The sequence below is a fragment of the Toxotes jaculatrix genome, chromosome 14, assembly GCF_017976425.1.
Source record: "Toxotes jaculatrix isolate fToxJac2 chromosome 14, fToxJac2.pri, whole genome shotgun sequence".
Lineage (NCBI taxonomy): Eukaryota > Metazoa > Chordata > Actinopteri > Toxotidae > Toxotes > Toxotes jaculatrix.
In genome coordinates, this window is record NC_054407.1 from 11,195,488 (window position 1) to 11,220,708 (window position 25,221).

The window sequence follows — 25,221 nt, forward strand, 5'->3', positions numbered from 1 at the left end:
GTCACACATTTAGACTGAGGACTGTTTCTCTCCAGGGAAAAAAAGACGTTTTGTAGTTGACTGGGCGTTTTGGACGCGCTCGGTAAACGGTGATGCTACGGCGACGCGCAGGAACCGTAGAGGGAAGACACAGGTGAGGTGCGGCTGAGGAGCTGCTGTTATTTCAGAGAGGCTTTGGATACCGAGAGCCGTGGTATCCATCACCGTTTTCTCCACAGAGAAGAAGATAAGCGACCGGAGAGGGCGAGTTGGCGACTGGCACCTGCTTCAGCCTCCCTACCTGGCCATCTGGTGCGGTGAGTGTGCCAAATGGTGGGATTGAGAGATGGTTAGGCTATGTGTGAGGGAAACAAGGAGGGGGGGTGGGTGGATGGGATGGGGTGAACAGGTATATACAGCATGTGCGCAATTTTATTACTGCCACCAAACGCGATGCTGCATTACTCCTCCGGGTTAGCCAAGAGATGTCTGTTTGGCATCGTCTGGACCTTTGTGGGCATGAACTGCTCTTTGTGTCTGCTGCAAGTTTGATGTTTTATTTGCATATCTTGTGCACATCTTTGTTACATATCACTGAATATCATTGTTCTTTCACGTGTTGCACATAATCCTACAGTGTTTATTCTGTCACGTAGGTTTGAAGTGATGTTTCAGCAAAAAAAAAGAAAAGGAGCTCACAATACTTAAAACACTGACTGCATTGCAAGGACGAGTACAAAGCCTGATTGAAATTCTTATTTAGATCACGACCCGGATCACAGGTCTCGATCTAAATGAGGCTTATTGCTTTCAAATGCTACGTTTAATTGTTCCCCTGTGTAAATTAATAACGTGTTATCAAATGTTTGGCTAAGGTTTTTTGTTAACAAGAGTAAAGGTCAGATGTGATGATTCCAAAGCCATAAAGTCAATTGATTATGTCATTACTCAGTAGAGTAAAAGGAGTGGCATGATAAATACACAGAACAGGCTATTATTGTCATGTAAAGAAAAGTCCAAATAAAGACAAAGAAATAGGTACTGGTAATTTTTTAGAAGACTTTAGAAAACTGGAGACTACTCTAATGATTTTTCTGAAATATATCCCTTGTCCAACATGTGTCCTGTACACTTACAATGACTTGCCACCTAAAGTGCCCATAACCACACTGTACACTCAACCCCTGTGGCCCAAGTTAAATGCTCACTCACTGTCGTCCAAGTTCTTACTGAGGTGATTTAGCAGTTATATGCAATTTATTGTTTACAACTTCATCCTTCACACTAAAAGCCATTGAGTTCCACAGAAGGACTATAACAGCTTCCAGCTGCTGCTGTTTATGTGTGTGTGAGTTGAAAGGCAAAAAAAGAGATGGCTGGAGACACACACACACATACACACAAACAGGAAAATAAAAAAGGAGGCTGGGGAAAGACAGACAGACAGATTGGGGGATACAAAGGATAAAGTATGGCAGATAGCAATCTGGCATGTAGGCTACAGGGGGACAGGCGGAGGATGTAAATGACAGAAAAAGAAATGATGGAGCAGAAAGCACAGAGTGAACGAGGGAGAGGGGCTGCAGACAGCAGTCTGAGCGGGTGTGAATGGTCTCCCTGTTATCCCCGCTGCCCACACAGACAGCCACACAGCAGCCGTGTGAGCAGGTGCTAACCCCACCACACAGCAACCGCAGGGAACAACAGGTGCAGCCAGTGTTTCCTTCAGCCTCCCTTTGGAAGGCAGTCTAACACCCGCCCATCCCAAACATACAGCTATACTAAAGCCTTCAAACACCAAAAACACTCACAGCTCATTCTGAAGGGAACCAAATATATACTTAAATGTACATTTAGGAAAACTGCATGCAAAGCCCCAGCTTGGTTAATTCAATTATAAAATTAATTATGCTGCAAACAAAGTTGGAACCACTTGAAGCAATACGGCAGGCTGCAGGTAAAAGCAATCTGAGAGAGATCCTGAGGGCGAGACAACTGCCCACAGGGACATTTAATGAGCTCTATTGATCACATAGGACCTTATTCAATCACACATACTAAGCCGCAAACAAAGCATCTCAAGCACGAAAAAAAAAATTAGACTGGATTGCAGCATAATACAGCCTACCCACAAAGAGAGTAAATCAACAGCAGATTAGTGTGTTGGGGTTGCTAAGGAGAATGTTTCTAGAAATGTGTAAAATGACAGTCTGAGATCTTGTGTGTGTTAAACAGAGTGAGATGAAACAGACAGAAGATATTGGAAGGAGAGAGATGTTACCTAACAGCTTCTCTGTTCCTATCGCCAAGAGAATACGTCAAGCAATCGGCGACAAATTGCCTCTCTTTACCTCTGTTACACAGAGAGGAACATTGACTGACTCAAACACTCCTGGTCCTAACTCTGCTGGGCTCTAAGCTGTCACTAAACCTGCAGTTTTCTACATCTACTTTGTATCAGACAATAGGAAAGACTTTTCTTCTCAACAAACCTGAGCTGATTTTGAACCCAGTTCACTGTTTCAATGCTACCAAGAGATTTTTATTTTTAGACATTAGCAATGTCTCTTATAATTTTTAACCTAAACTCACTTTATATTTCACTTAGTCTGGAGAACCCCCCAAACACTTCCCTGCTTATACATGAGGGAGTGTCAGTTTACTCTCTGATAGTGTTTAGATTAACTTTAATTAACTTCCAAAACTTGCTGCATCAACTCCCATTTGTCCTAACAGTAACCACCCCTATCTGCACCAGAACTCAGAGAGGATTATTCACTAATCTGATCATAAAATAAGGCAAAGCTATGACTAGTGTCAAGAGATTTGAAGAAATGCTTATTTTGCTCTAAAGCAGCCAGATACAGTATCTTATGAGGTTCGTGTTTCACACAGAGTGCAGTTTCTCTGGTGGTCGGGTTTGGTGGAATTCTTTATAAAAACAAATCAGCATTTGAAAGGGGTGTTGAAATCCACAGACACCAGGGCAATAAGATCAGAAGGACCTAGCTGGGCAGGCATCTGCTGTGTGACCTATTCCAGTGGGGTCCTCAGAGCGTGGGCCTTAGGGAGTCATTCTGCAGGATTAAGGGGGCCAGAGGGTCAGGAGTCACGCAGGCATACTTTCTCTACTTGTCAGAATCTAGCTCTTATCCCAAGACAGGTATTTAAAATAAACTTCCTCGTGCAAGGCATTCTCTGTGTTGATGTGAGAGGCTTTCAGGAGCCTAACTCGCCCTTTCAGACAACTCCTTCCAGATGTTGAAATGAAAGAAAGGATCAACATGAGAAGCACCACGCAAGCTAAGGAGGTTTACCTATAGCTGTAAGCTCTGCTGTAAATTCTCCATGGTGATATAAACTGTACACCACAAGACAAATGATGTGCAGGAGGCTGCACCATATGAATTTGGTTGCTGTATCGGCAACATCTACCGTGTAATAATGCCTTGCAGTTGTTTTCAATGTAAAAATCCCTCATATACTTCACAGCAGTCATGCCTCTTCAGGTTTATGACTCTCTGTCTTCACCAATTCCTCCCCTGAGGTGCAGACTCTTTTTCATGCATGTCTGTGCACACTGTGTGGTCTGACATGTACATGCTATGAAATGCTGACGTGTCTGTTCATTATCTAGCTTAGAGGTAGATAATCTCGTACACATGATCTGTGACGGCATGAATGTTTAGGGTACACATATTCATATTTTATTTGTGTGTATTGTTTGTTTGTGCGTGTGTGTTGCAGTGTACTGTATGTGAGGATTTTAGGAGGTATGAGATAGTTTGTCTCGCAAATGAACCCACCTCTTTGCATGCAGCTGGTCTTCCCATTTAACTGCGTGGCATTTCAGCTATGAGTGATACCACAGCAGTTTCAACTTAGACAGGTCGAGGTAGTCTAATCTCTTACCTTCTGTGAACTCATTTACATCACAAAATTGCAAAGTGAGAAAATGACCATCCACTTCATGCTTTCACTGGGGCACTCACGCACATCTACGCACGCACAAACAAAATAAGAAAATAACCATGTAACCTTTTCTCAAATGCCACCGCTGAGGCACTTGACTTTTTACATCTTTGCCCAAAATGAATGGAGGTATATATATTTTTCAGGAGCCTGGTTTATCTTCGCATATTTTGCCGCTTTTGTTGTCCAACAAATTCAGCAAGCACCTTACCCAAAGGCAGGCTTTAGTTATGGCAGCTTAGCCAGAGGGATTTGGAAGACTTTTTTTTATTGTGAGATAAAGACGCATCGGAGTCCTTTGTCTCCCAGCTACTCGAGATGGTTTTGTAGCGTGATGAAGCTTTGTTGTGGCTAATCTCTCTCTCTCCTTCATCCTGTCCTCTCCCACACCCATCCCCTCTTTGCAACAAACACAACTTTTCTCTTTTAATTACGGCTTTTCATCTGGGGCCCAGTCACAACTGAGAGGAGAGGAGCAAAGCATAGCAGAAACACAATTATACCTGCAAGGTGGGGAGAAGGCTCTCAGGGGAGGTGTCGTCTCTGCGCATGGGTGTGTATGGCGTAGGTGTGTGCGTCTGTGCATGCATGCATCATGTGCGTGCGTGTGCACGTGTCAATCCACAAGCAAGTTCTTTGGCATTTTGATATCTGTTGTGTGTAGACCACCTATTGTGAGCTGTGATCCTCTTAGCAGGCTTCTGCCAAAAGAGCTATATTTACCCTTACTGGTGATCACAGCACACTGAACAACATGACAACAATATGAGCTACCTTTCAGCCCGTACCTCCTTCAACACCGGCAGAAGAGAAGGCGCTAACAGGGTATGAGATATATGGTAATGGCTGCCACATTGAGGCATTAGTAGAGCCTATTTAGCATAGTCTCTGTTGAAGTGTAAAAATGAAAGACAGGGAAATGTTCGGCTGTGGTCAGTGATACATAGAAAGCCAACAAACCAACAAAAAAAATGATATGGCTGGTTTCAGTTCATTTTCATGAAAAGAATGCCAATTTTCAAGCAATAAGATGATTCCTCTTTGCACTACATGTTAGAAAATCACAAAGGTTACCTTAAGATATGGCTAAAAAGATGCTAATGGACTACCTGGTAGAGTACAAAGTGCACCATTAAGACTGTGACGAAACAGAAAAATAGTGGCATTAAAACTGGTCAAATTCAAAGAAACCTTTGCTGCTATTGTGTAATTAGACTGCATCTTCGTCGCCGTCATACGTACTGGTTTGTGCGTGTGTTTGACTGTGTGCTCATAGTGTGTGTCTGAGTGTGTGCACTGCATACTCATGTGCTTGCTCAGAGCTGTGCAGTGAATGTATATGTGCTTACTGCAGTCAAACTCTGGTTAGTAACGTTTGCCCTTGCTGCAGCTTTGTACAGCACCATAAATTGAGTGTGTGTGTGTGTATGTGTGTGTACGTATTGTTTTCATGTGCGTTTCTGTGCATTTCTGTCTCAGTGCCATGCCAGAAATACATGTATTACCTGTTTAATTTGGCTGTTTGTGAGGAAAGCGTTTGATTGCTTTGTACCTGCATTTCTGAGATGTGTGTTTACCCCACCGTATGTACATGTCCATTATCCGTAAGCTGATAACTCACTGCATCCATAGACTACTGTGTGTCTGACACTAGCAGCAATTTGGCTTAGGGCAGAAGGCCTGATTGGGGAAGAAGTCTGAGGGGAGATGGAGCTCTCTCTGGCTAGACTCCAGCTCTGTCCATCCTATTTTAATTACCTATGGCACTTACCCAAGGGAATATCTCTCTCTTCCTCGTCTCTGTGTCTTCTCTCCTCTCTTTTCCTTCATCTCCCTTCTCTACCATCTCCTCTTTTCATCTTCTGCTTTTGTTACTCATTCATTCTTTCTCTTCGTTTTACTTTTTCCACACATAACCTAACAGCACATGGCTGCGTCAAAGGCCTATGCAGAGGTAACCTTTGCATTAGCATATAAATGACCCTTTAGATTGAATAGCATTTTAGGATATTTAACAGCAAAAGACAGATTCCCTTAGCTCTGATTAGACCTGCGCGGAGGAGACAGGCAGCCTCTTGAGGGAATATCGCCTCCACCTCGATAAGATAAAGACTTGACACAGTGATTCCACCGTTGAAGAGAGCAGGATTGGGCCTGTCTGCATGCACATTTGCTTGTCCCTGTGCTTCTATATGACTACATGTGAACAGGTCTGTGACTCTGAATTAATATCCACATATTCATTTCTCTTCACTCCAGCCTGTTTTCTTTGACAACATGTGGTTCTACTGGTATCGCCACCTGTTATGGGACATGTATAATACAACAAATAATTATTCCCACTGCAGCCATTTGTGCCAAATGTGGAATTAACCAGCATTTACCAACGGAGCAGGTAATCTTTTTAAAAAAATAATGAATAACACGAAAATGTGAAATTAAGGAATAGGTAGACAGTTTGGGAAATATGTTCACTTGCTTTCGTTCTGAGCGTTACATGAGAAGATTGATATCACTCTCATACCTGTATGTTAGCTAGGTAGCGTGAAGCTGCAGCCAGCAGCCTGTTAGCTTAGCACAAAGACTGAAAACAAGGGAAACACCTAGCCCAGCTTTGTCAAAAGATTAAAAAATGTTCAGAGAAATACAGAGAACCTGTATTTCTTAGGCTCATTAATTAACAAATTATATTGTGGTTCAATCCGTAGAAAAACAAAGTGTGAAAATGTCAATTTACAGCTTTACATGTGGTTAGCCTTGGCCACACTATTTCTTGGCAGCGACCATTTCTCAAGCAGAGGCTCAACGAAGTCACTGCTCCCAGCCAAGAAACAGTACGGCACATAACCCCAGCACATTTTTAATAACTTGTTTTAGTCTCACTTTCTAATTTTGTTTTCTCAGCTGTCTCAATTTTGAATTAAAAACATACCGTTTCTTTAAAAAGTAATAAGGCCTTAAAAAGAAGTTAAGCAGCAAGCAGCAATCCCAAATGAAAGCTTTAAAACATCCCTGAGATACCTCTGGGTGGAGTTAGAGATGCACCTTCCATGAGAGTACTTCTAAGTAATGTATGATGCACATCTTTGTTGTTGCTATGAGAGATTTATTTTTATCCAAAGTTTGTCCAAACTTTTACTGCTATATTAATGTTATCTGGAATCAGCACTGCACCACAGTAAGAAAAACATTCTCAAGTCTCTCATGGTTACATTTTGTTCACGCCCTCTCCATTTTCAGTGAAAATCAGTTTTAAGTCTATTAATGAAGCTATAGTGCTTGCAGGGTGGAGTACTGAAGTGTGAAGGTGACCCACTTCTCCCAGTTTAGTCCGTGTCTGTGTCTCTACCCTCAGGCCATCTTGCTTTATTCCGAGCTTTAACCTGCATACTGTCCTCAAGGAGCAAGTGTGTTACAAATGAGAAGAGGGTGTAAAAGATCCTATTTCCGCCCAATCTTCATGTTGATATATATCTTTTTTACCGATTATACTTTTGAATCCACCCTTGACTTTCCCGATCCCTGATTTCCTGAACTTTACTCTGTGTGTGTGTGTGTGTGTATATATATACACACACATACTCTTCACATGCCCTTTTTTTTGTTCAAAATCAAGTTTGTAACATCACATCTAACCTTATGTCCCATAAAGTTATCTTTAATGAGTCTGAATGGTTTTATATAAACACAGAACAACAATCACCCAGCTAACTCAGTCAGACTTATAGAATCGGCTGAAACATTACATTGTTGAGGTGGGAATCCCAGGAAAAAAGGCTCAGCAGTAAGCATCTTTTCTAAGTCAATATGTAATGAATGTGTTGTTGTGTTTTTAAAGAATATTTTTACACTGTTGACCTATTGATTTCAAATAGGCTATACTGTCTTTCCAGGGTGTGGATAATGTGGAGACAAACTGCTTGCAGCTACCCCATCCCCCTCCTTGCTGAGGGAGAGGGGACCCCCACCTCCTTATATCTGTGCCCATGTATGTGTTCATGAACAATCATATGAATGTACATGGATCTGGGTTAATGCTTATGTGTATGCATCAGTGTGTGAACGCACGGGTGAGTGTGTGCACATGCATGTATGTACACACGTATGTGTGTGTGTGTTAGAGGGCGAACCCACCCTCCTCGCTTTTACATCCACTGCAATAGAACATCTCTGCCTGGCTTTGCTATTGGTTGCTACGGTAACAAAGGCACAGAGTGGAGTGGCTGCAGCAGCTAAACAGAGAGCGAGAGACAGAGGGAAAGACAGAGAAAGAGAGAGAGAGAGAGAGAAAGATTTCGCCTGTAGACCTAATCACAACGACAAATTCAACACATCAGAAAACACAGTTACAGATACAATAACGAGTGAAATGCCAACACCTCTGAAAGATGGGCTTATGATTTTACTCATCCAGTTTCTGTCACACACATGCATACACACCTATATCTAAGGATTAATTAATTGGGAGCAGCACAGGTTCTGGCTGAAGCGTCTCGACAACACTAGCTTGTGTTGTGCGGCAGTGGCATTGGGTTGGTTAGCTGTGTGTCCGTGCCTTCAGACAGACTGCTGAGGTCATTTGTAATTATGTCTCAGTGTTTTCTCTTGGTCAGTAAATGCTCCTTGGTGTGAATAGGGATGGTGCTCTTTATTGTGTCTCTGTTTAGCAGAATGAGAGTGTATTGATCTTGCTGAGCAGCTCTAATAGTTGAGATGCCTTGAGTGCAAATATGAGCATGTCCAATATATACACTAAAGGCCACTGAAGCATTTTAGGATGGGATCATGGGTAAATATTAAACAGATAATCATTCATTAGATATCTGCCACATAGCTTGTTGACACACAGGGGGTTGTATAGATATTCCCAGCATGCTGTTCACTTCCTGTCATTCCTGTCAGATCAGCTTTGTCAGGTGAGCAACAGCATACTGGAGAAAAAGACCATATGAAATGGAGCTCTGTCTCAGCCGATGAGGACAAAACATATGGACAAAGTGATAAGAGGTGAGAGCAGGTGATTATGCTTCTTCAGATGACCTGCTGATTGGTTAATGATCTGAGTGTTAGCAGGTGATTTGCTAATGGTTCGCCTGATGAGGCTAGATTACACTGTGCGGCTGTCGTCGTCATTACATGCATCCCATGATAACCGTGTCAGTGTCACACCATTTAATCCTATCTCACCAACATGATCTGACACAAATAGCATAACAGCCTTTCTTCTATCCACTCGCTCGTCTCTCTTCCCTTGATTTCCTGATACTCATTCTGTCACCAGCGCTCTGTTTTTTTTATAGCTTGATGAGCTGGAAGTCTGTAGCAGGCAATATCTCACTTCTCTTTTTTTGTCTTTTACTTAAACCATCACTGTCTTTTATCTTGTATCCTCTCTCTTCTGTCTTTTGGCTCAGCAGGGAGAACTTAAAACGCTTGATAGCCAAATGTCAAAACGCTGGCCCAAACCTCTTTTTATAGCTCGGGGCGTTAAAAATACTGCCTTTGTCATGGCACTGGCTAGCAGCAGAGCTCTAATATGCTGGCCTTGGCCCAGATCTGATGGTTTATCTTATGGATCAATAACCTTAATCAATATGCACTCTAATTAGGGGGCTTCATCAATGATTGGCTGCAGGGTTTTAGCATGTTGCATGTGCAGTTTGCTTGTGTGCTTGTGTGCGGAAGGAAGCTTTGAACAGTAGACTTTTTCTGTCTTTATTTACAGGCTTTTGGCAGATCCTCTACATGTAACAGCCATATATTGTTATTTTCAGTTTATATATAGATACATAATTTAGGGCAGTTTTTATGCAGCAAAACATTTTTATGCGATATAAAATTCATCCTATTTTGTAACATTTTCATCTGTATGTATACATATTGTCAACACAGTGCAAATATCTGTATATGAATAGACAGAATAGAAGTATCATTGTTTTAGGAATATAAGAACCATAGTGTTTGAACTTTATGAGTCAAAAATTATTAAGAAAAGTTAATATTAAGGGATTTTGACACTCCAGTTATTATTGTTTTGTTTTATTTAAGTAAGTAGCAGTTCTTTTTTTGCAAAGCAATGCAATTCATTTTGACACATTCTTTGGCACTGAAGAAAACTTTTCTTGATTCTCAGGCAATTTCTGAAGTTACATGCTGTGTCTTTGATTTCTAAGTGGATTTATAGCTGTTTTATTTGCAGTGGACATCATAGATTGAAAATGTATCCCCCACTGAATGTAAGAAAATATGTGTACCATGTCCATGTGTACAGATTTAACTGAGTTACAATTTCCAAGAAGAAGGAGTAGGATTTTTTTTGTAAGCAAACTGCGTCACTTTCATTGTGACAAAGCTTGTCCTTAACCAAATGATGGCTAATCTCACTTGAAACACGCTTTATTTAATTCCATCCATCCTTTCAGTTCCAGACAAGAAACTGAATTTCATTTTAGATTTAAGCATCAAATTTGGATCCCTCTCATGAAATGGCCATAATGAAATGAGGCTGACCCTAAACCTGACTCAATCAGTTCAACTCTAGGGAATCCCAACAGAGTCAGATGAAACAAGCCCCCCCACCCCACCCCACCCCTCAGGGCTCCTCCGATGCATCTGATGAGGAGAAGGCTTAGAGATGTCAAACCTGCAATCTCAGGGCTAGAATTTCATTTGAAGTGGCCCCCAGTGTATAGTCTGCAGCCCAAATTGCCTCTCTGATGTCTTCAAACAGCTTGTCACTCAAACTCACACACAGTCAGAAGTGTTGGCAACATAGGTGGATGTGCTTATGTATATGAGTATGTGTGTGTTACATGCGGGTGCATCTGTGTGCTTCAGTGTTCGATGTCATCACCTTAGCAACTAACACATCTACCTTTCAGCCTGGTGTTCTATCTCCAAAAACAGTCGCAGGGTTTTTTTTTTTATCCTGGAACAGACAAGCTGAGAGATAGACAGAAAGAGAAATGAAGGGAGGAGGTGGGTGATGGAGGTAGGGAGATGGAGGATGAAAGGAAATAAGCGGGGGCTGGGGGAAACGTGGAGCTTGGGTTTCAGGTTGATTTGATGGGACCAGCATTCATATAGCTCACATCTTTTTCTTCAATTTCTAACCTTTCTTTTCATTTGTGTTCCACAAAACCCGAGTACTCCATCCTTTTTGCTTTCCTCATTTGTCTTGTCTTTTCTTTCCTTCTCTTTATATCTCCTCTTCCCTTTCAAAGTATTCTCACATCAAAGAGTTCGTCCTGCCACACAGGCCGTGTAGCTGAGCCACAGGCATTCTGAGTGAATGCACAGAAAATCTTCAACATTTAAACACGTCTGATGGTGTGGCTGCAACAATTTATGTCTGGCAGTAACTTATGTGCAGCAGTGTTATTCCACCACTTTGGTTTTATAGGTGCAAGAGATGCAATAAAGCATAAGGGCTTTTTTTGACTGTTTGACCCCTATTTTTCAACCATGCTTGTAGCATGGCTGAAAAATGGCAGTGTCTGGTTTTATTTTTAAACTTTGTTTTTTGACCAAATACCTTCATAACTAATGACATTCCCATCAGCCATAGCTGTAGCTTGTGTTAAGTGCTAATTAGCAAATGTTAAAATTCGAACATACTAAATGATAAGATAAAATATGTGATGTAAATGATAAGATAAATATGGTTAACATGATACACTCCAGCCCTGTCATTGTAAGCATGTTAGCATACAGGTGTTAGCATTTAGTGCTGTCTAGCTTCACAGATCTGCTAGCTTGACTGTAGACTCTTAGTCTTGTTTTGTTCATGTGTTCGTGTACCCACATATCTCGCACAGTATGACCTTTCTGTGGCCTTTTAACCAAAATCTGCTGCCGCCCCTTTTACTTGCTCATGATTTAGGGCATTCTTGACTTCTGACCTTTAGACAGACATTGTCCAGCTTACCCAAGTCACTCCCTTCATCTCTCTTTTCTCCTCTCAGTCTCTGATCTATAAAGACCCGCTCCTTCGTCTTTTGTGGCTAATTACCAGCAATATAGCCTCCATATGTCCACATAGAAACACAATTACTGAAAGGAACATTACCACCCAAACTGGCTTTGTAATCCTGTGATGCTTTTGTCTCTCATTGTGTTATATAGCTGTGAGAATCACCACCAATTCAAACTGTTTAACAATGGAGTGACATTTGTGACAATAGATCCCAATTACACCAGTAAAGCAGGCAACAAAAAAACATAAGCACCCTGCTGAAGCCAGGTTGGTGGCAGCAGTCACTATGACCCTGTCCTCACACACGCACACACACACACACACACACACACACACTCACACGTATATATACATACACACACAAACACACACACGGAAACCTGTTGGAATTCCTCTGTGCTGAGAAATCAAAATGTCTACACACTCACATGCACCCCAGCTCATGTACACACATACACACACACACAAACAGTGCACAGCAATGAAAATTTTCTCTCCCATCTCTCTTTGTTAACAGTGCATGTGTGCTGCTGCCATGGCAACCGTGGCTCCTCCCCTCACATTTCTTCTCCTGCTGCTTCAACTGGCTGATGGCTCATTCCCAGAGGAACCCAGTCCACTGAGCTACGTCCCTGTAGAGGGTATGTGCCCTTCCCACACTGTGTGTGTGTGTGTGAGTGAGTGAGTGAGTGCGCACGTGTGCGTGCATGAGTATATGTGCAGCATTGATGAATGGCTCCGTGGGAGATGTGGAAATCAAGGGGTCAAGGGTCAGATCCGTGGTGTGGAGCTGCTTTTGTGGGTTTTGGGTTTTAGCCGTGCTAGCAGCATGGCTCTCTACCTAAAGAGAGACCACTCTGTCTCTCTATGGCAGTACAGTAGATTAATAAATATGAGAGATAAAGAAAGAAACAAAAAATAAACAGAGAATGAAAGGACGGGAGTTTTTTTTATAGATGGTGAGATGCACAGGAAGATGAAAAAATAGGGGACAGTTTAGATGGGGCATACAGAAGGCAAACGGGAAGGCTGAGGGGTGGAAGAGAGAAGGGGAGGAGACAGGTGGAGATGGATCGCTACGTCCTCTCTCCCTCCCCTGCAGTCAAGGACAATGAGACGTTTTCCCAATCTGTCTCCTGATGATGAGAGCTCCCTGTGGAGACTGTTGTCCTCCTCTTCAAAACTTTCTCATAGTCTGATACTGCCACTCTCTCTCCCCACCTCATCTGTACTCTCTCATTTATCTGACATGTAGGGAGGTGAGGGAAGAAATTACTTTTTTTTTTTGCAATGAAATAATAACAACAGTAATTACACACAGTTTTTCTCATTATGGAGCTGCATGCATGAATAGCATCAACACACTAAGAGGGCAAAAAGTGTTTCAGTCTGCTGTAACTGCTACGCCATTTGTCTCTGCCCATTATCTTTGTTTTCCTAAACAAAAACATCAAGAATGAGTAAAGACACTATTAAAGTGAAGGTTACAGGAACTGTTTTATGTCTTGCCTGAGTTCTTTGGGTAAATACGGATGGAAAAGGTGCTCTCTCTGTCTTCAGTGGTCAAAGTATCTTTGAGCAATACATTTAATTTCTTGATGTTTTAGTGAGCATTTTGTGCTCTGTGTCTGTGTGTTCATGTCAGTGGTGAGGAGGTATCCAGTGTTCCTGGGCAGAGCTCATCGTTCAGCTCAGAGACAGGAGCTGCACATCCAGACGGTCCTCCAAGTCAACCGCACGCTCTACATAGGAGCCAGGTAACCAACGGCAACCGCCTCCAACTGTGTGTTACTGACGTGTTCGCATTAATATCCTTTTGCTTTCATTTGATGCCACAGCATCCATCTGCTGTCACTCTGCAGAGGACATTATCAGTTTGCTCTGCTGAAGTTGTTTTCAGTCTTATTTGTTAAATGTCAAGTGAGAGCTGTTTGTTCACATTACTCTTGTTGCCATCAAAACTTTTACATTAAATTTCCTTCAGACAATGATGTAAATACAACGCTCATCCAGATTCCAATAAATGTGACCTTTTAACATCTAATAACACTGCCCCCACATGAGGAGAGAGGCATGCAAACATAGACTGCAGTGCCTCGCACTGAAATGAAAACTAATCAACTTACCAAATGAATAACACAAATAAATAATATAATCCAAGGCAACAACAGCAGTACTTTCATTCAGCTATAAATGAAGCAGGCCACTGTTTACTGCAACACAGATGATATATTCACACATACAGGTAATTTTTTGCCAATTGAGAATTGAAATAAACCTCCACTCTGCTTCTCTACTTAGTTCTTTCTTTCTAATGGGAGAAATGACATCTGGTGAGAGAAAGAGTTGATAAATCAGTAAATCCGTTTTATTCTGAATTAAAAGAAAGAAACAAAGGAAATATATTAAAAACACGCAGGTCTAATCTTTGACACCTTACACACTGTTTATATTGTTGTTTATGTTATATATTACATATCTTAGCCTATTAACATGTTTGTACTACATTAGATCTGATTTACTTTGTGTTTTTCATGTTTTATAGAGATGACTTGTACAGAGTGGAGCTGGATAACATGGCAGGTGATGAAATGTTCTACAGCAAGGTAAGACTCATTTTCTTGCACACACATACACACACAAAATGAAAACATGCACTAATAACTGATAATGTCCATGTGCACACACAGCAAACATAGTCTGACTGGGGTTCATTTCTTTGGCAGAAAAGGACATGGGAATCCAATAAGAATGATATTCGAGTGTGCCGGATGAAGGGCAAACATGAGGTATAGTGCTCGCACACAGCACTCTGACTTTGAGATCCACTCGTACATGCATCAACACCATCCAGACTATCACATGCTTGGACAGACACAACAGCTGCTACAGAAACCTTATTTCCTTTGGGTGCACCAGCATACGGTATTTACACAAATTTGATCTTGTTGATACAGAATCAGCACATCACTGAATCATGCTAGCTCAGTGAAACGTTACCCAGACCAAAAACTGTCCATGAGGCTTGAAAGCCATTTTCTTGCTCACCTGCTATGTACCAATTTTCCTCACATATCTAATTCATAGCCTGTGGGCAAGATAGCAATTATGTTTGTGTATAAAGCTGACAATGTTCTGAGATGTGAAGGGAATGTGATCAAATATACAAAAGAGAAAGATTTGATTTGGGACGGTAGCCAGGTTAACAGGGAGTAACCTAAAATATAAGCTTTATTGTATAAATGTAGCAGTGCCAATGGCAAAATCCAATTTGGGCAGAAAAAGGGTAGAAAAAGAAAAAGAGGCAACAGGAAACATTATAGAGCAAACTGAGCAGAGAGAGTGACACAGCCTGAGGGAGGAAACCGTAATTGAAATCAGTTGAGGAAGGGAGGTTAAGGTAGGGATGGGATGTGCGTAGGCGGGAGGAAAACTGGGGAAGAGACACATAAAGAGGATAAGACACCTACCAGATAGTAAGAAAGAACCACAGAGCCACAACAAAAGGAAAAGATCTGTTGAACAGGAAAAAGAAATAATTAAAGCTGTGAATTAAACAAAAAAAGATCAAAGACAACAGGAGAAAAACTGGCTTAAGGTGAAACCGATGGCATGAGAGAGTGAGAGAAACAGAGAGAGGACAGCAGACAGAAAGGTGAACAAAATGAGCTTAAATTCTCCAACTCAGATGAAGAGATCAAATCGGAAAGCTTGTGGTAAATGACAGTTGATGTGAATCCTTCGACTTATTGTGCTGCAGTTATTACACCGGTCCTGTTCTGACAATCCAAGAATAGACCTTTTCACAGCACAGCAGACATTTAAAAAATATATAATCCACATTGAACGGCAAAGCTGTTTGCCTATTCAGTCTCATTTAAACTAAAATTTTGGCCAGAAATAATGGCAGTACTAATTAGCCTCTTAAGTTCAAGCACACACTGGGATACTATTAGCAGTATAGTTGATTAGCATACACAGTTCAATGCCAAGTGAGAGCTTTGTTTGTTGGCATTTTGGCAACCAATAAAATGGACAAATAGAATTTTGCTACTCTACTGTCTACAGAAATTGCTAAAATACTCTTCAACAAAACATAACTTTGTCACATTTACTGTAGGAAATAGCTACAAGTAGCTCCTGATAAATAAATCTGGAGCAGGAGTTAAAAAAGAAAAAGAAAAAAAGAAAAAGACTCATTATTCATATTGCTCATGTACCTACAGAGGCACATTTTATTGTTTTTATCTGCGTCTGACAGTGTTGTAAAACACTATCACAAAGGGACTAAAGGGATACCAGTGTCATCAAGTTTCAGATTCACTGGTAGCTGCTTTAAACTGAAGTTCAATCAGCAGCCTTCACTTTGAGGACTGATATAAAGTCCCCGTCCTATTGTTCCTCCAGATGGAGTGTGGTTGAGGGTGTTCTTGCCTTTAAGGATTGTTTTAAGCTGCATTCTTCATACTTCACACTGGCTGTCGTCTTGCTCAGACTGGTTATTTTGAGCTTAGCCTTTGTTCACATTCGTCTTTTTAACTTTGCCCTGTGCCTGGTGATTTTCTCCTCTTCTTTAATAGTTTCCCTTTGTGTGTTTTCTACAGGGAGAGTGCCGTAATTTCATCAAGGTTCTGCTCAGCCAGCATGGTGGCCTGTTTGTGTGCGGAACAAACGCCTTCAACCCACTGTGTGCCAACTACACTGTTAGTAGCCATCTATCTGTAAGCTGGCCATTCTCTGTGTTTCTGCCAGCTTGTTTATCTGCATAATTTTTTTTTTTTCCTGATGCAGAGAGACACTCTAGAAATGGTGGGAGAGACTGTCAGCGGGATGGCACGGTGCCCATATGATCCACGGCATGCCAATGTGGCTTTATTTGCAGGTAGCGTCTTGAGTTTGCACGCTAAAGCTGAAGAATTCAGGCTCTCTATCAGACATCAGACTGGAGATTCCAGCTCCAGACATTGAAACGTCTGTGCCCTTGTGTTTGCCTTTACAAGTGATTTATAGTCAGACCTCTCGCTGCATTGCTTGTTTGGTTTTAATCTTCCTGACCTTGTGCTATCGCTTCATCTGTATCTTCCCCCTCTTCTTCTTCTTAATCTCCTCCTTTCCTCTCTCTGCGCATCTCTCTTGCCCCTCAGATGGAAGTCTCTTTACCGGTACCGTGACAGACTTCCTGGCCATTGATGCAGTGATCTATCGAAGCCTCGGCGACAGCCCCGCCCTCCGCACAGTCAAGCACGATTCCAAATGGTTCAGAGGTACTTTTTTGAAATGGGGCACATTAAAAATGACCTTCCAGTGCCAGACACCTTCAATACACAATCAGGAAGTAAATAGCAGAAACCATCCCCATTAGCCTCAGTAGTTAACTAAAAGAAAATTGAACCGCTGTGGTCTTTTCACAAGTGGCTCAAAGGTGAATAAGATGATTTTGGGGGGCAGGCTAAATAATGAGCTACATTCTGTGATACCAGATATGATTAGGCGTACATTTCATAGACTCATTATAAGTGGAGCAGCCTCAGACAGAGTGATGTATTGAGGTTAGTTGGACTCTTCAGATTCAGGGTTTGAACAAGCCTTCAGCTGAACAGTGGAGCCTGTTTTCCACAGAGGAAAAAACAAGCTGGGGCAGGTCAAAGTTGGAACAGTGCTGGATGAATAAATGATAAATAATGTGTATCCTCTTGTCCGTGATGATAAATTAAACAGGACATGAATAGTTAATGAGTGAGGGTGGTGGACAGCAGTGGTCCATGTTGATGTGACTGTTATTACAGCGCCATGTCAGGCACTGTAGAGTGTTACGTTTGGCCTCAGGCATTGCGTTGCTGTTTTTCTGTCGTATGAGAGTGTGTGTTTTTCTAACAGTGTTTTTCTAATATTGTTTTTCAGAGCCGTACTTTGTGAGCGCCATGGAGTGGGGTCCTCATATTTATTTCTTCTTCAGAGAGATGGCCATGGAGTTTCATCATCTGGAGAAGGTGCTCTCTACCTCTCTCTCTTTCTCTCCCCTTCTTCTTCTTTTATTTTATTATCCCTCCATTTTGTTAAACTTGTTTTATTCTAGGTGATGGTGTCCCGTGTGGCTCGTGTTTGTAAGGCTGACCTGGGTGGCTCTCAGCGCGTCCTTGAGAAACAGTGGACCACATTTCTTAAGGCACGGCTCAACTGCTCCATCCCCGGAGACTCACACTTCTACTTCAACCTTTTACACGCCACAAGCGAAATTATCCATATGCAGGGACGAGATGTCATCCTCGGCCTCTTCTCCACCCCACCAAACAGGTAAAGAGACTCAGCACAACGTCCACACAAACAAGCAATAACTCTATTGTTTGCTCCTCACTGTCTCCTTTCCCTTGTCTCTGGTAGCATCCCTGGTTCTGCGGTGTGTGTGTTTGACATGCAGCAGCTCGCTCACGTCTTTGAAGGCCGGTTTAAAGAGCAGAAATCCCCGGAGTCTATTTGGACTCCTGTACCGGACGAGGCGGTGCCTAAACCAAGGTATTGTAATGCGAAGTGCAGAACCTCAGCAGAATGCTGCAGTGCTGCTGTCCTGAGCATCTGTCTCACATACAGTCTACTCACTCCCCTGCTATAAGCTCCAACTGTCAGTCACAATGCAACTTCACTACTATTCAGCAAAAATTCTAACACAGCCTCCAGCCGCCGAATAAAAAAAAAAAAAACTCCTCTGGCTCTTTTCTTCTTGCTCTCTCTGGACTTCGATCTCTCTCTTTCCCATCTGTATATTCTTCATCTCTCACTTTCTTCTTATTTTTTGTCTTTCTCTGTCTGCAGACCAGGGGGATGTGCAGTGCAGGGATCCAGATTTAGCTCCTCTACCACGCTGCCAGATGAGGTGCTGAACTTTGTTAAGACCCACCCGCTTATGGACGAGACCGTTCCCCTACTGGGGCACAGACCCTGGGTGGTCAAGACTATGGGACGGTATGCAGAATGACTCAGTAGCAGGACTTTTTTTAGTGGCATGAATCATAAATCATAAGCTACAGGTAGGATGGGAAGGTGCTTCATTGACCTACTCTGTTGATCTGTATATCTAGGTACCAGCTGACAGCCATGGTGGTAGACACAGAAGCCGGACCTCATAGGAACCGTACAGTCTTGTTCCTCGGCTCAACCAGGGGAACTATCCTCAAGTTCCTAATGGTTCCCAATGGAGACTCTGTCTCTCACAGCAGTGTATTTCTGGAGGAGGTGGATGGATTTAACCCAGAGAAGTGAGTAGGAGTCAAGAGATCTTTGTCCTTGATCTCCAAATTATGAATTATACATTTTGGCAGGTTGCCTCAGGTAGATCGGGTCTCCAGTTATCAACCTGACTCGAGTTGATAACTGAAGAACAGCAGTGTTTTTCACCCCAGAAGTCTCCTCAGTTTTACTGTTATGATTTTAAATAATTGATTTTCACATTTTGAAGTGCAGCTTACAGTCGAAGCCTGTTCTGTTACTTTTTAGCCACAACAGATACATTCACGTATGTAATTTAAGAAATTGATTTTAAGGTTGAATCTAAAGATTAATTTCATTATCACTTGATCTGTTGATTATCTTTTGAAGCACCAGAAAATCTTTGCAGCTTATATTTCATTATTGTCCCGTGTTACTCTGTGTATTACAGTAAAAGACCTGACAGTCAGAAAATGGTGCATCCACTGGCAGCTAACTCAGAAGGGTGTTTCTGTCTTTCCACCACACAGCTCTGACTCTGTGCAGACATCAGCAGACTGGATAAAACTCCAGTCTGCTGCTCCAGTTAGGGTTAGGGCACTGGGGTGTCTGTCTCGAAGTACCAACAGATGAGGCCTTTGACCCTGTCACAGATTTATTTGAGGCCAAGAAGAGTACATTGTACCTCCCGCTGCTGTCTCTGTACCTTCTGCCTCCTGTCCTCACACCACCATGTCTCACCGTCTCCAGGTGTAGTGACGACTCTCCTCAGGCCCGTCAGCTCTTGTCTCTGTCGTTGGACCGGACCAGCCACACTCTGCTGCTGGCCTTTCCCTCCTGTCTGGTCCGAGTTCCCACGTCTCGCTGCCACCTGCACTCCCGCTGCATGAAGTGAGTGACACTTTCTGTGTTTGAGAGTATTTTCCATTCCCTCAGTGTGTCCAAGTCTGATAATTAATTCAGTTCAAATCTAGAAGTGGCCATTAGCCAGGGTAGTACTTACTGGTAAACTTTTGTTTTGTGTCTGTTGTCACTTCAGTCGTCTCAGCAAAATTTGCAGTTCTGTTTTTGTTTCAGTCAGTAGGAGATGGATGGCATGTCTGTTTGTCAAACCACATCTCGCTTGTTTTGTGTCATATTTATTTTGTAAAAAAAAAAAAGCAGCTTCAAGATTGTGATTCGTCAAGAATAACAAAAAGGCATGGGGAAGATGTTCTGAAGTAGAGCATCACACTGTGAACCTGATTATCACACATGGATACAGGAAACTGTGAACAAGTAGCAACTCTATAGAATATGTGTGACTGCTGTGTGTGACTGCTGTGTATGACAATGAATACCGGATGAGGCTTTTATCAGTTCACAGAATCTCTATTACAGAATATACTATACAGAACATATGACTGATTTCCTGTAGACTCATGAGCATCAACAGGAAAATAGCCAACTTTCCCGCTCAATTAATAGTTGTAGCTCTTGTTCCCTTGTTTGAAAGGCAACTTTTTCTGACAGAGTTTTCTGCTAAAATGGTCAAAATGGCCACTGTGAGAATAAGGGCAGTGCTCAGCATTTCTTAACTTTTTGTTTTAATTGGTGTGTGTCTGTGTGTGTCCGTGTGTGTGCAGGAGCTGTCTAGCCTCCAGGGATCCTTACTGTGGCTGGACCAGAGGCAGCACCTGCTCCTTCCTGAGACCGGGCACACGGTGACGACAACACACATACGCACACCTGTGAAAAGTTTTCTACCTCTTCAGATCTACTGTCTGCAAAGTCACCACCAAGTTCTGTGGAAGGAGTTTTGTTGGCAAAGTTGCAGCATTCCTCTATGTTGTACATGGAAATGTCTGGCAACTAAGCTAAACATGGAATTGGTATTTCACTCAGTCACACAGAATAAAGAAAGCAAAAGCTTTAAAGCAGTGGCAGAGTGCTCTTGTAGTTCAAGTTCCTTTTCCTTATTCCACAATGACATCTCAAGGATGTACGTGGATATAGTTACACATGTAAGAGAGCTAAAGAATAAAGCAGGTGGACCACAACACTTGTTAGTAATTGAAGTCAAACTTAAGCAAACATATATTCTGTTGCTACTAAAAAGGAATCATTATTATTTTGACAAATTCAGCAAGACTGGTTAAGTCTAATATTATAGCTTATTATACTTCTTAGTATTAATATTCACCCTGGATCTGTATGAGCAGTGGATTCGGCAGCACACTGAATCCACTATTATAAACAATGTAAATATAATATAATATATAATTAATTTCCAGTCTATCTGCACAGTTCATGTTTGTGCCAGAGAACACCAAGCCATGAAGAAACCACTGAACCCACAGCATCTTCCTGTGTTTTGTTTTTCACGAGAAATCAAATGGAAGCATTAACGCTGTTTAGTATTGCGTTTCCTACTTCCAGCTCCCGTCACCGCCTGTATAGCTGACCCTGACCTCTGACCAGCGATCAAGCAAAAAGAGAAAATCGATCATGGGATCAATAGTGTATCCCATTACACTGGATGACACATCAATATGTGCCATATCAATTTAATCGATTACTACCAACAAATGTCCCCGTTCATGTATATATGCAAAAGTGAGCATGTTCTTATAAAGAAATCCATTTTTACGCCGATTATTTTCAATCAGGCCTAACTTCATTTTTTCATAGTGTATATAGTGAATTAAGAGCACTATAACGATATGTTTCCTATTGTTTGTACATGAAGAGAAATATTGAGGTCTCTGATGTGTTAACCTGTGATCTCTTTGTGTCTGCAGGCTGCCTTTTCAACAAGATGTGGAATATGGAAACACCACCTCCCATCTAGGAGACTGTGATGGTAGGTTGCAGCACTGTGACATGGATGCTTCTGGTTACGTACAGTGGACTGAGGGGAGGCTCCGCCTAGTGGCTCAGTCTTTTACTACACCTGTCTCCTTGTCACTGAACATTTTGTTCTGAAAAATTATCTCATACTACCAACTGGGAGAATATTGGTTTTATTGGAATTTTAATTATCTGAGGTTTTGGTTTCTTTGTCAGAGCCAAATCAGGTAGGAGTAGCTCTGGGATCCTGGATTCAGCCTCACTTCCTATAGGTCAAAATGTTCCCAGTGTGAGACGGTTTAATTAGGGAGGATATGAAGCAGGTGTAGCTGCTGGTAGACAATATGAAACTGCAGGATGGGATATGCAACATCTTCCCGGGTGCAAGCCTTTGTTCTTTCAAAGCAGAACATCTCAGAGGGGAATGACTGAGGGTAGCCGGCAAGCAAGCTGGAAATAGCGTCGCAGAAAATACTGATGTCACTTCTGTTGAGAGGCTCAGATGTCACTGCAGTGCCACAGAGGACCTCTTTGAACCTGACTCTGAAATTCACAAAGTCAGTGGAAACCAACAAAAGTCATTTCCTTTCCAGCAGATTCTTTCTGCACTGTTCCGCCTGTTTGAGCCCAGTTTCAAAGTCATAAAATCCATTTAGCTGGGTCTGAATTTCAAGAGAAAAAAACTTAAAAAAAAAATGTGTAGCACGTTCCAAGCCCTCACCACACTCATTTGTTTTAAAGTGATATATGGGCTTCTAGTTTTTATCCCACTCTTAGAAACTGATAACAGTAGAAGTCGGTGATGCCAGGCTGCAGACCTGACAGACTCTAATCTGAGCTGTGAAAGCGCAAGAGAAGCCGAGCCAGAGACAGGCATGTGCTGCTGTGTCTGCAGATGGGAGTGATTAGAGCTGAGTGGAAACACTGAGGTAATGGTATGCTGCGAGGAGAGACTCTCTGACCAGGCTGCAGGATGGAAAGAGTGAGGAGAGGAGAGTCAGCTGCTGTGGTCTGAACTTGTACTGATGACAAGTGCAGGCCTCTCTGAACCTGGAGCCTGTGGAGCCTCAAGGCCAAACTGGAGAGAAGTTCCTTTTAAACAGAATCGCTACACAAAATAATCGTGTAAGGCTGAACATGATGATCACCAGTTATGAGTGTTATTGTAGCTATTGATTTATTACGATACATTATATCTTGAGAGGGGAAAAGCACCAAGTGGCAATAGCAGAATGGCACTATATGTAATAATAATAGCAATTTTAAACTGCACCCTGTGGACAGGCATTGTGAGGGGATGTCCATTGTACTGTTCCACTAAATGTCATCTTCATAATTGTGTCTCTTTATCTTCAGGAATTCTGCAGCAGAGTTTGCTGATTGAACCGGAGAGCCTTGTTTCCCTCAACCTGCTTGTGGCATCTGCGGTCTCTGCGTTCACCATCGGGGCGGCGCTCTCCGGCCTCGCCGTGTGCTGGATCATGGCCCACAAGCCTGCCAACCGCCGCCACGGCAACACCTCCCAGTCCTCCATCCAGAGACGTGAAAGAGGCCTGCTGGGTAACGGCGGAGGGATGGGAGGCTCTGTGCTGAGCGTAACACGGCAGGGAGGTGGGGAGCGCCCCTGCTCTCAGGGCGGGGAAACCCTCTTTGTCATGCCCAATGGCTGGGTGAAGTCAGGGGAGCTCGACCCCGGTTTCCTCCCCACCCCAGAGCACACGCCCCAGCAGAAACGCAGAGGCCTGCGACTGTCTGACTCCAACTCTGGAGGGTGGGACACCAGCCAGACGTACCTGGGGGGAGGCTCCGTGGGTCTGGGTTCACCCTGCCGCATGCCCCCTTCAGTCTACCTGACCACCAGACTGTTCCAGCAAGGGGGGGGTGGGAGACACAGTGGTGAGAGCCGAGGGAATGACACGCCACGCCAGCACTATGTCTGTCTGAGCAAGCAAGAAAAAGGAGGGAAAGGGACGCCCAAAGCTCCACTCAGGAAGTCTGCCGGAGAATATGTATACCCCATGACCCCCCAGGACTCGCCTGAGCGTCGGAGGGTGGTCTCAGCCCCCAGCGCCCCCGTGGAGTATGGCGAGCCGCTGCCTTTGCGCTGGCCACCCCAGGAAGGATACATCCTCAGCAGCCACGGCATGGTCCCCGTCCCCCTGCCTCCCCCCTCCATGCCCACTCCCAGTGGCCAGGCGTATGTGTCCCAGCAACATACCCCCGGGCTAAGCCGGGCTCTGCTGAGAGGGGCCCTGGAGCGAGGGGAGCTGGGGCAGCTGGTGGATCTCAGTCAGCTGATGAGTAAGAAGAACTGCAGCGATAGGACTCAGACTGGCCATTGACTGCTGAGGAATTGAAGGGGACGGGAGTCTTTCCATGTCCGGAGCTGTCTGTTTTATTTACATAGATCTCTCTTTCCTCCTTATTTTGTCTGTCACTCTCTCCCTCTCCCTTCCCTACATCTGTTTTTCATTGACCCCCCCTCCCCTCCCCATTTCACCCTCTGATGAGTCTCTCTTTATGACTGGCTGCTGGGCCTGCCACTCATATCCTGGCTCACACTAATTGGTCAGATGAACTGAGGTTGTTGCTGTGTCTGCATTGCAGAGTTGCCTCTCTCTCCTGCTACTCAGCCGCAGCAGGAAGAGGAGAGAGGATGGAGAGGAAAGACAGAAAGCAGAATGGGGGGCAGAGAGGATGTGGACAAAGATGGACATGGCACTTAGAAGCTGCCTTCCCTGTGCAGATTAACTGAGGTTGCAGAGCCAATCAAGCACTGCTGCAGGAGAGGAATGCATTTTCCCTCTTGGATCACATTAACAAGACTGCCACCCATCTGTTCCCCACTATAGTACCTGTTGGCCTGATTGCCAACTAGGTGCTTGAAGTGAAATTGCAAATACTGAACATCGTAAATGGATACCTTCCTGAATATCTGAGGCTCTATGTGACTCATCAGACAAAAACTAAAGTCATTCTGACTGTAAACACAAATCTAATGGACAATGAGGGGACACCAGTCCCTTCTCTCTGCTTCTTTTTTCTCTCTCTCTTTCTCCTTGCTGCACACTTACAGCAGATGCATACATGTGTTTGTACAGGTGGGTATTTAGTATTCCATGTACAGCAGAGGGAAGGCGCGTGTGCCAAATGCCTCTAACCTGTCTCATAGGGATATGGGACTATAACTCACGTCTTTGGAGAGCAGAGTGCAGGACTGAAATGTCAGCACTATTTCTGCCAGCCGCATGCTCTCTGTAATG

The 25,221-nt window shown here is 43.1% G+C and overlaps 1 protein-coding gene across 1 annotated transcript; it reads left to right on the forward strand.

Moving 5' to 3' along the window:
• The first annotated feature begins 12,446 nt into the window (after positions 1–12,446).
• On the forward strand, positions 12,447–24,300 carry LOC121193062 (semaphorin-6B-like). Its single transcript, XM_041055181.1, has 16 exons — positions 12,447–12,567; positions 13,572–13,683; positions 14,472–14,532; positions 14,653–14,715; positions 16,531–16,629; positions 16,718–16,808; positions 17,071–17,190; positions 17,828–17,916; positions 18,003–18,220; positions 18,308–18,439; positions 18,737–18,886; positions 19,003–19,179; positions 19,880–20,020; positions 20,755–20,832; positions 21,910–21,971; positions 23,315–24,300. The coding sequence occupies exons 1-16, from the start codon at positions 12,447–12,449 to the stop codon at positions 24,298–24,300; spliced, it is 2,700 nt and encodes an 899-aa protein (XP_040911115.1).
• Positions 24,301–25,221: the final 921 nt, after the last annotated feature.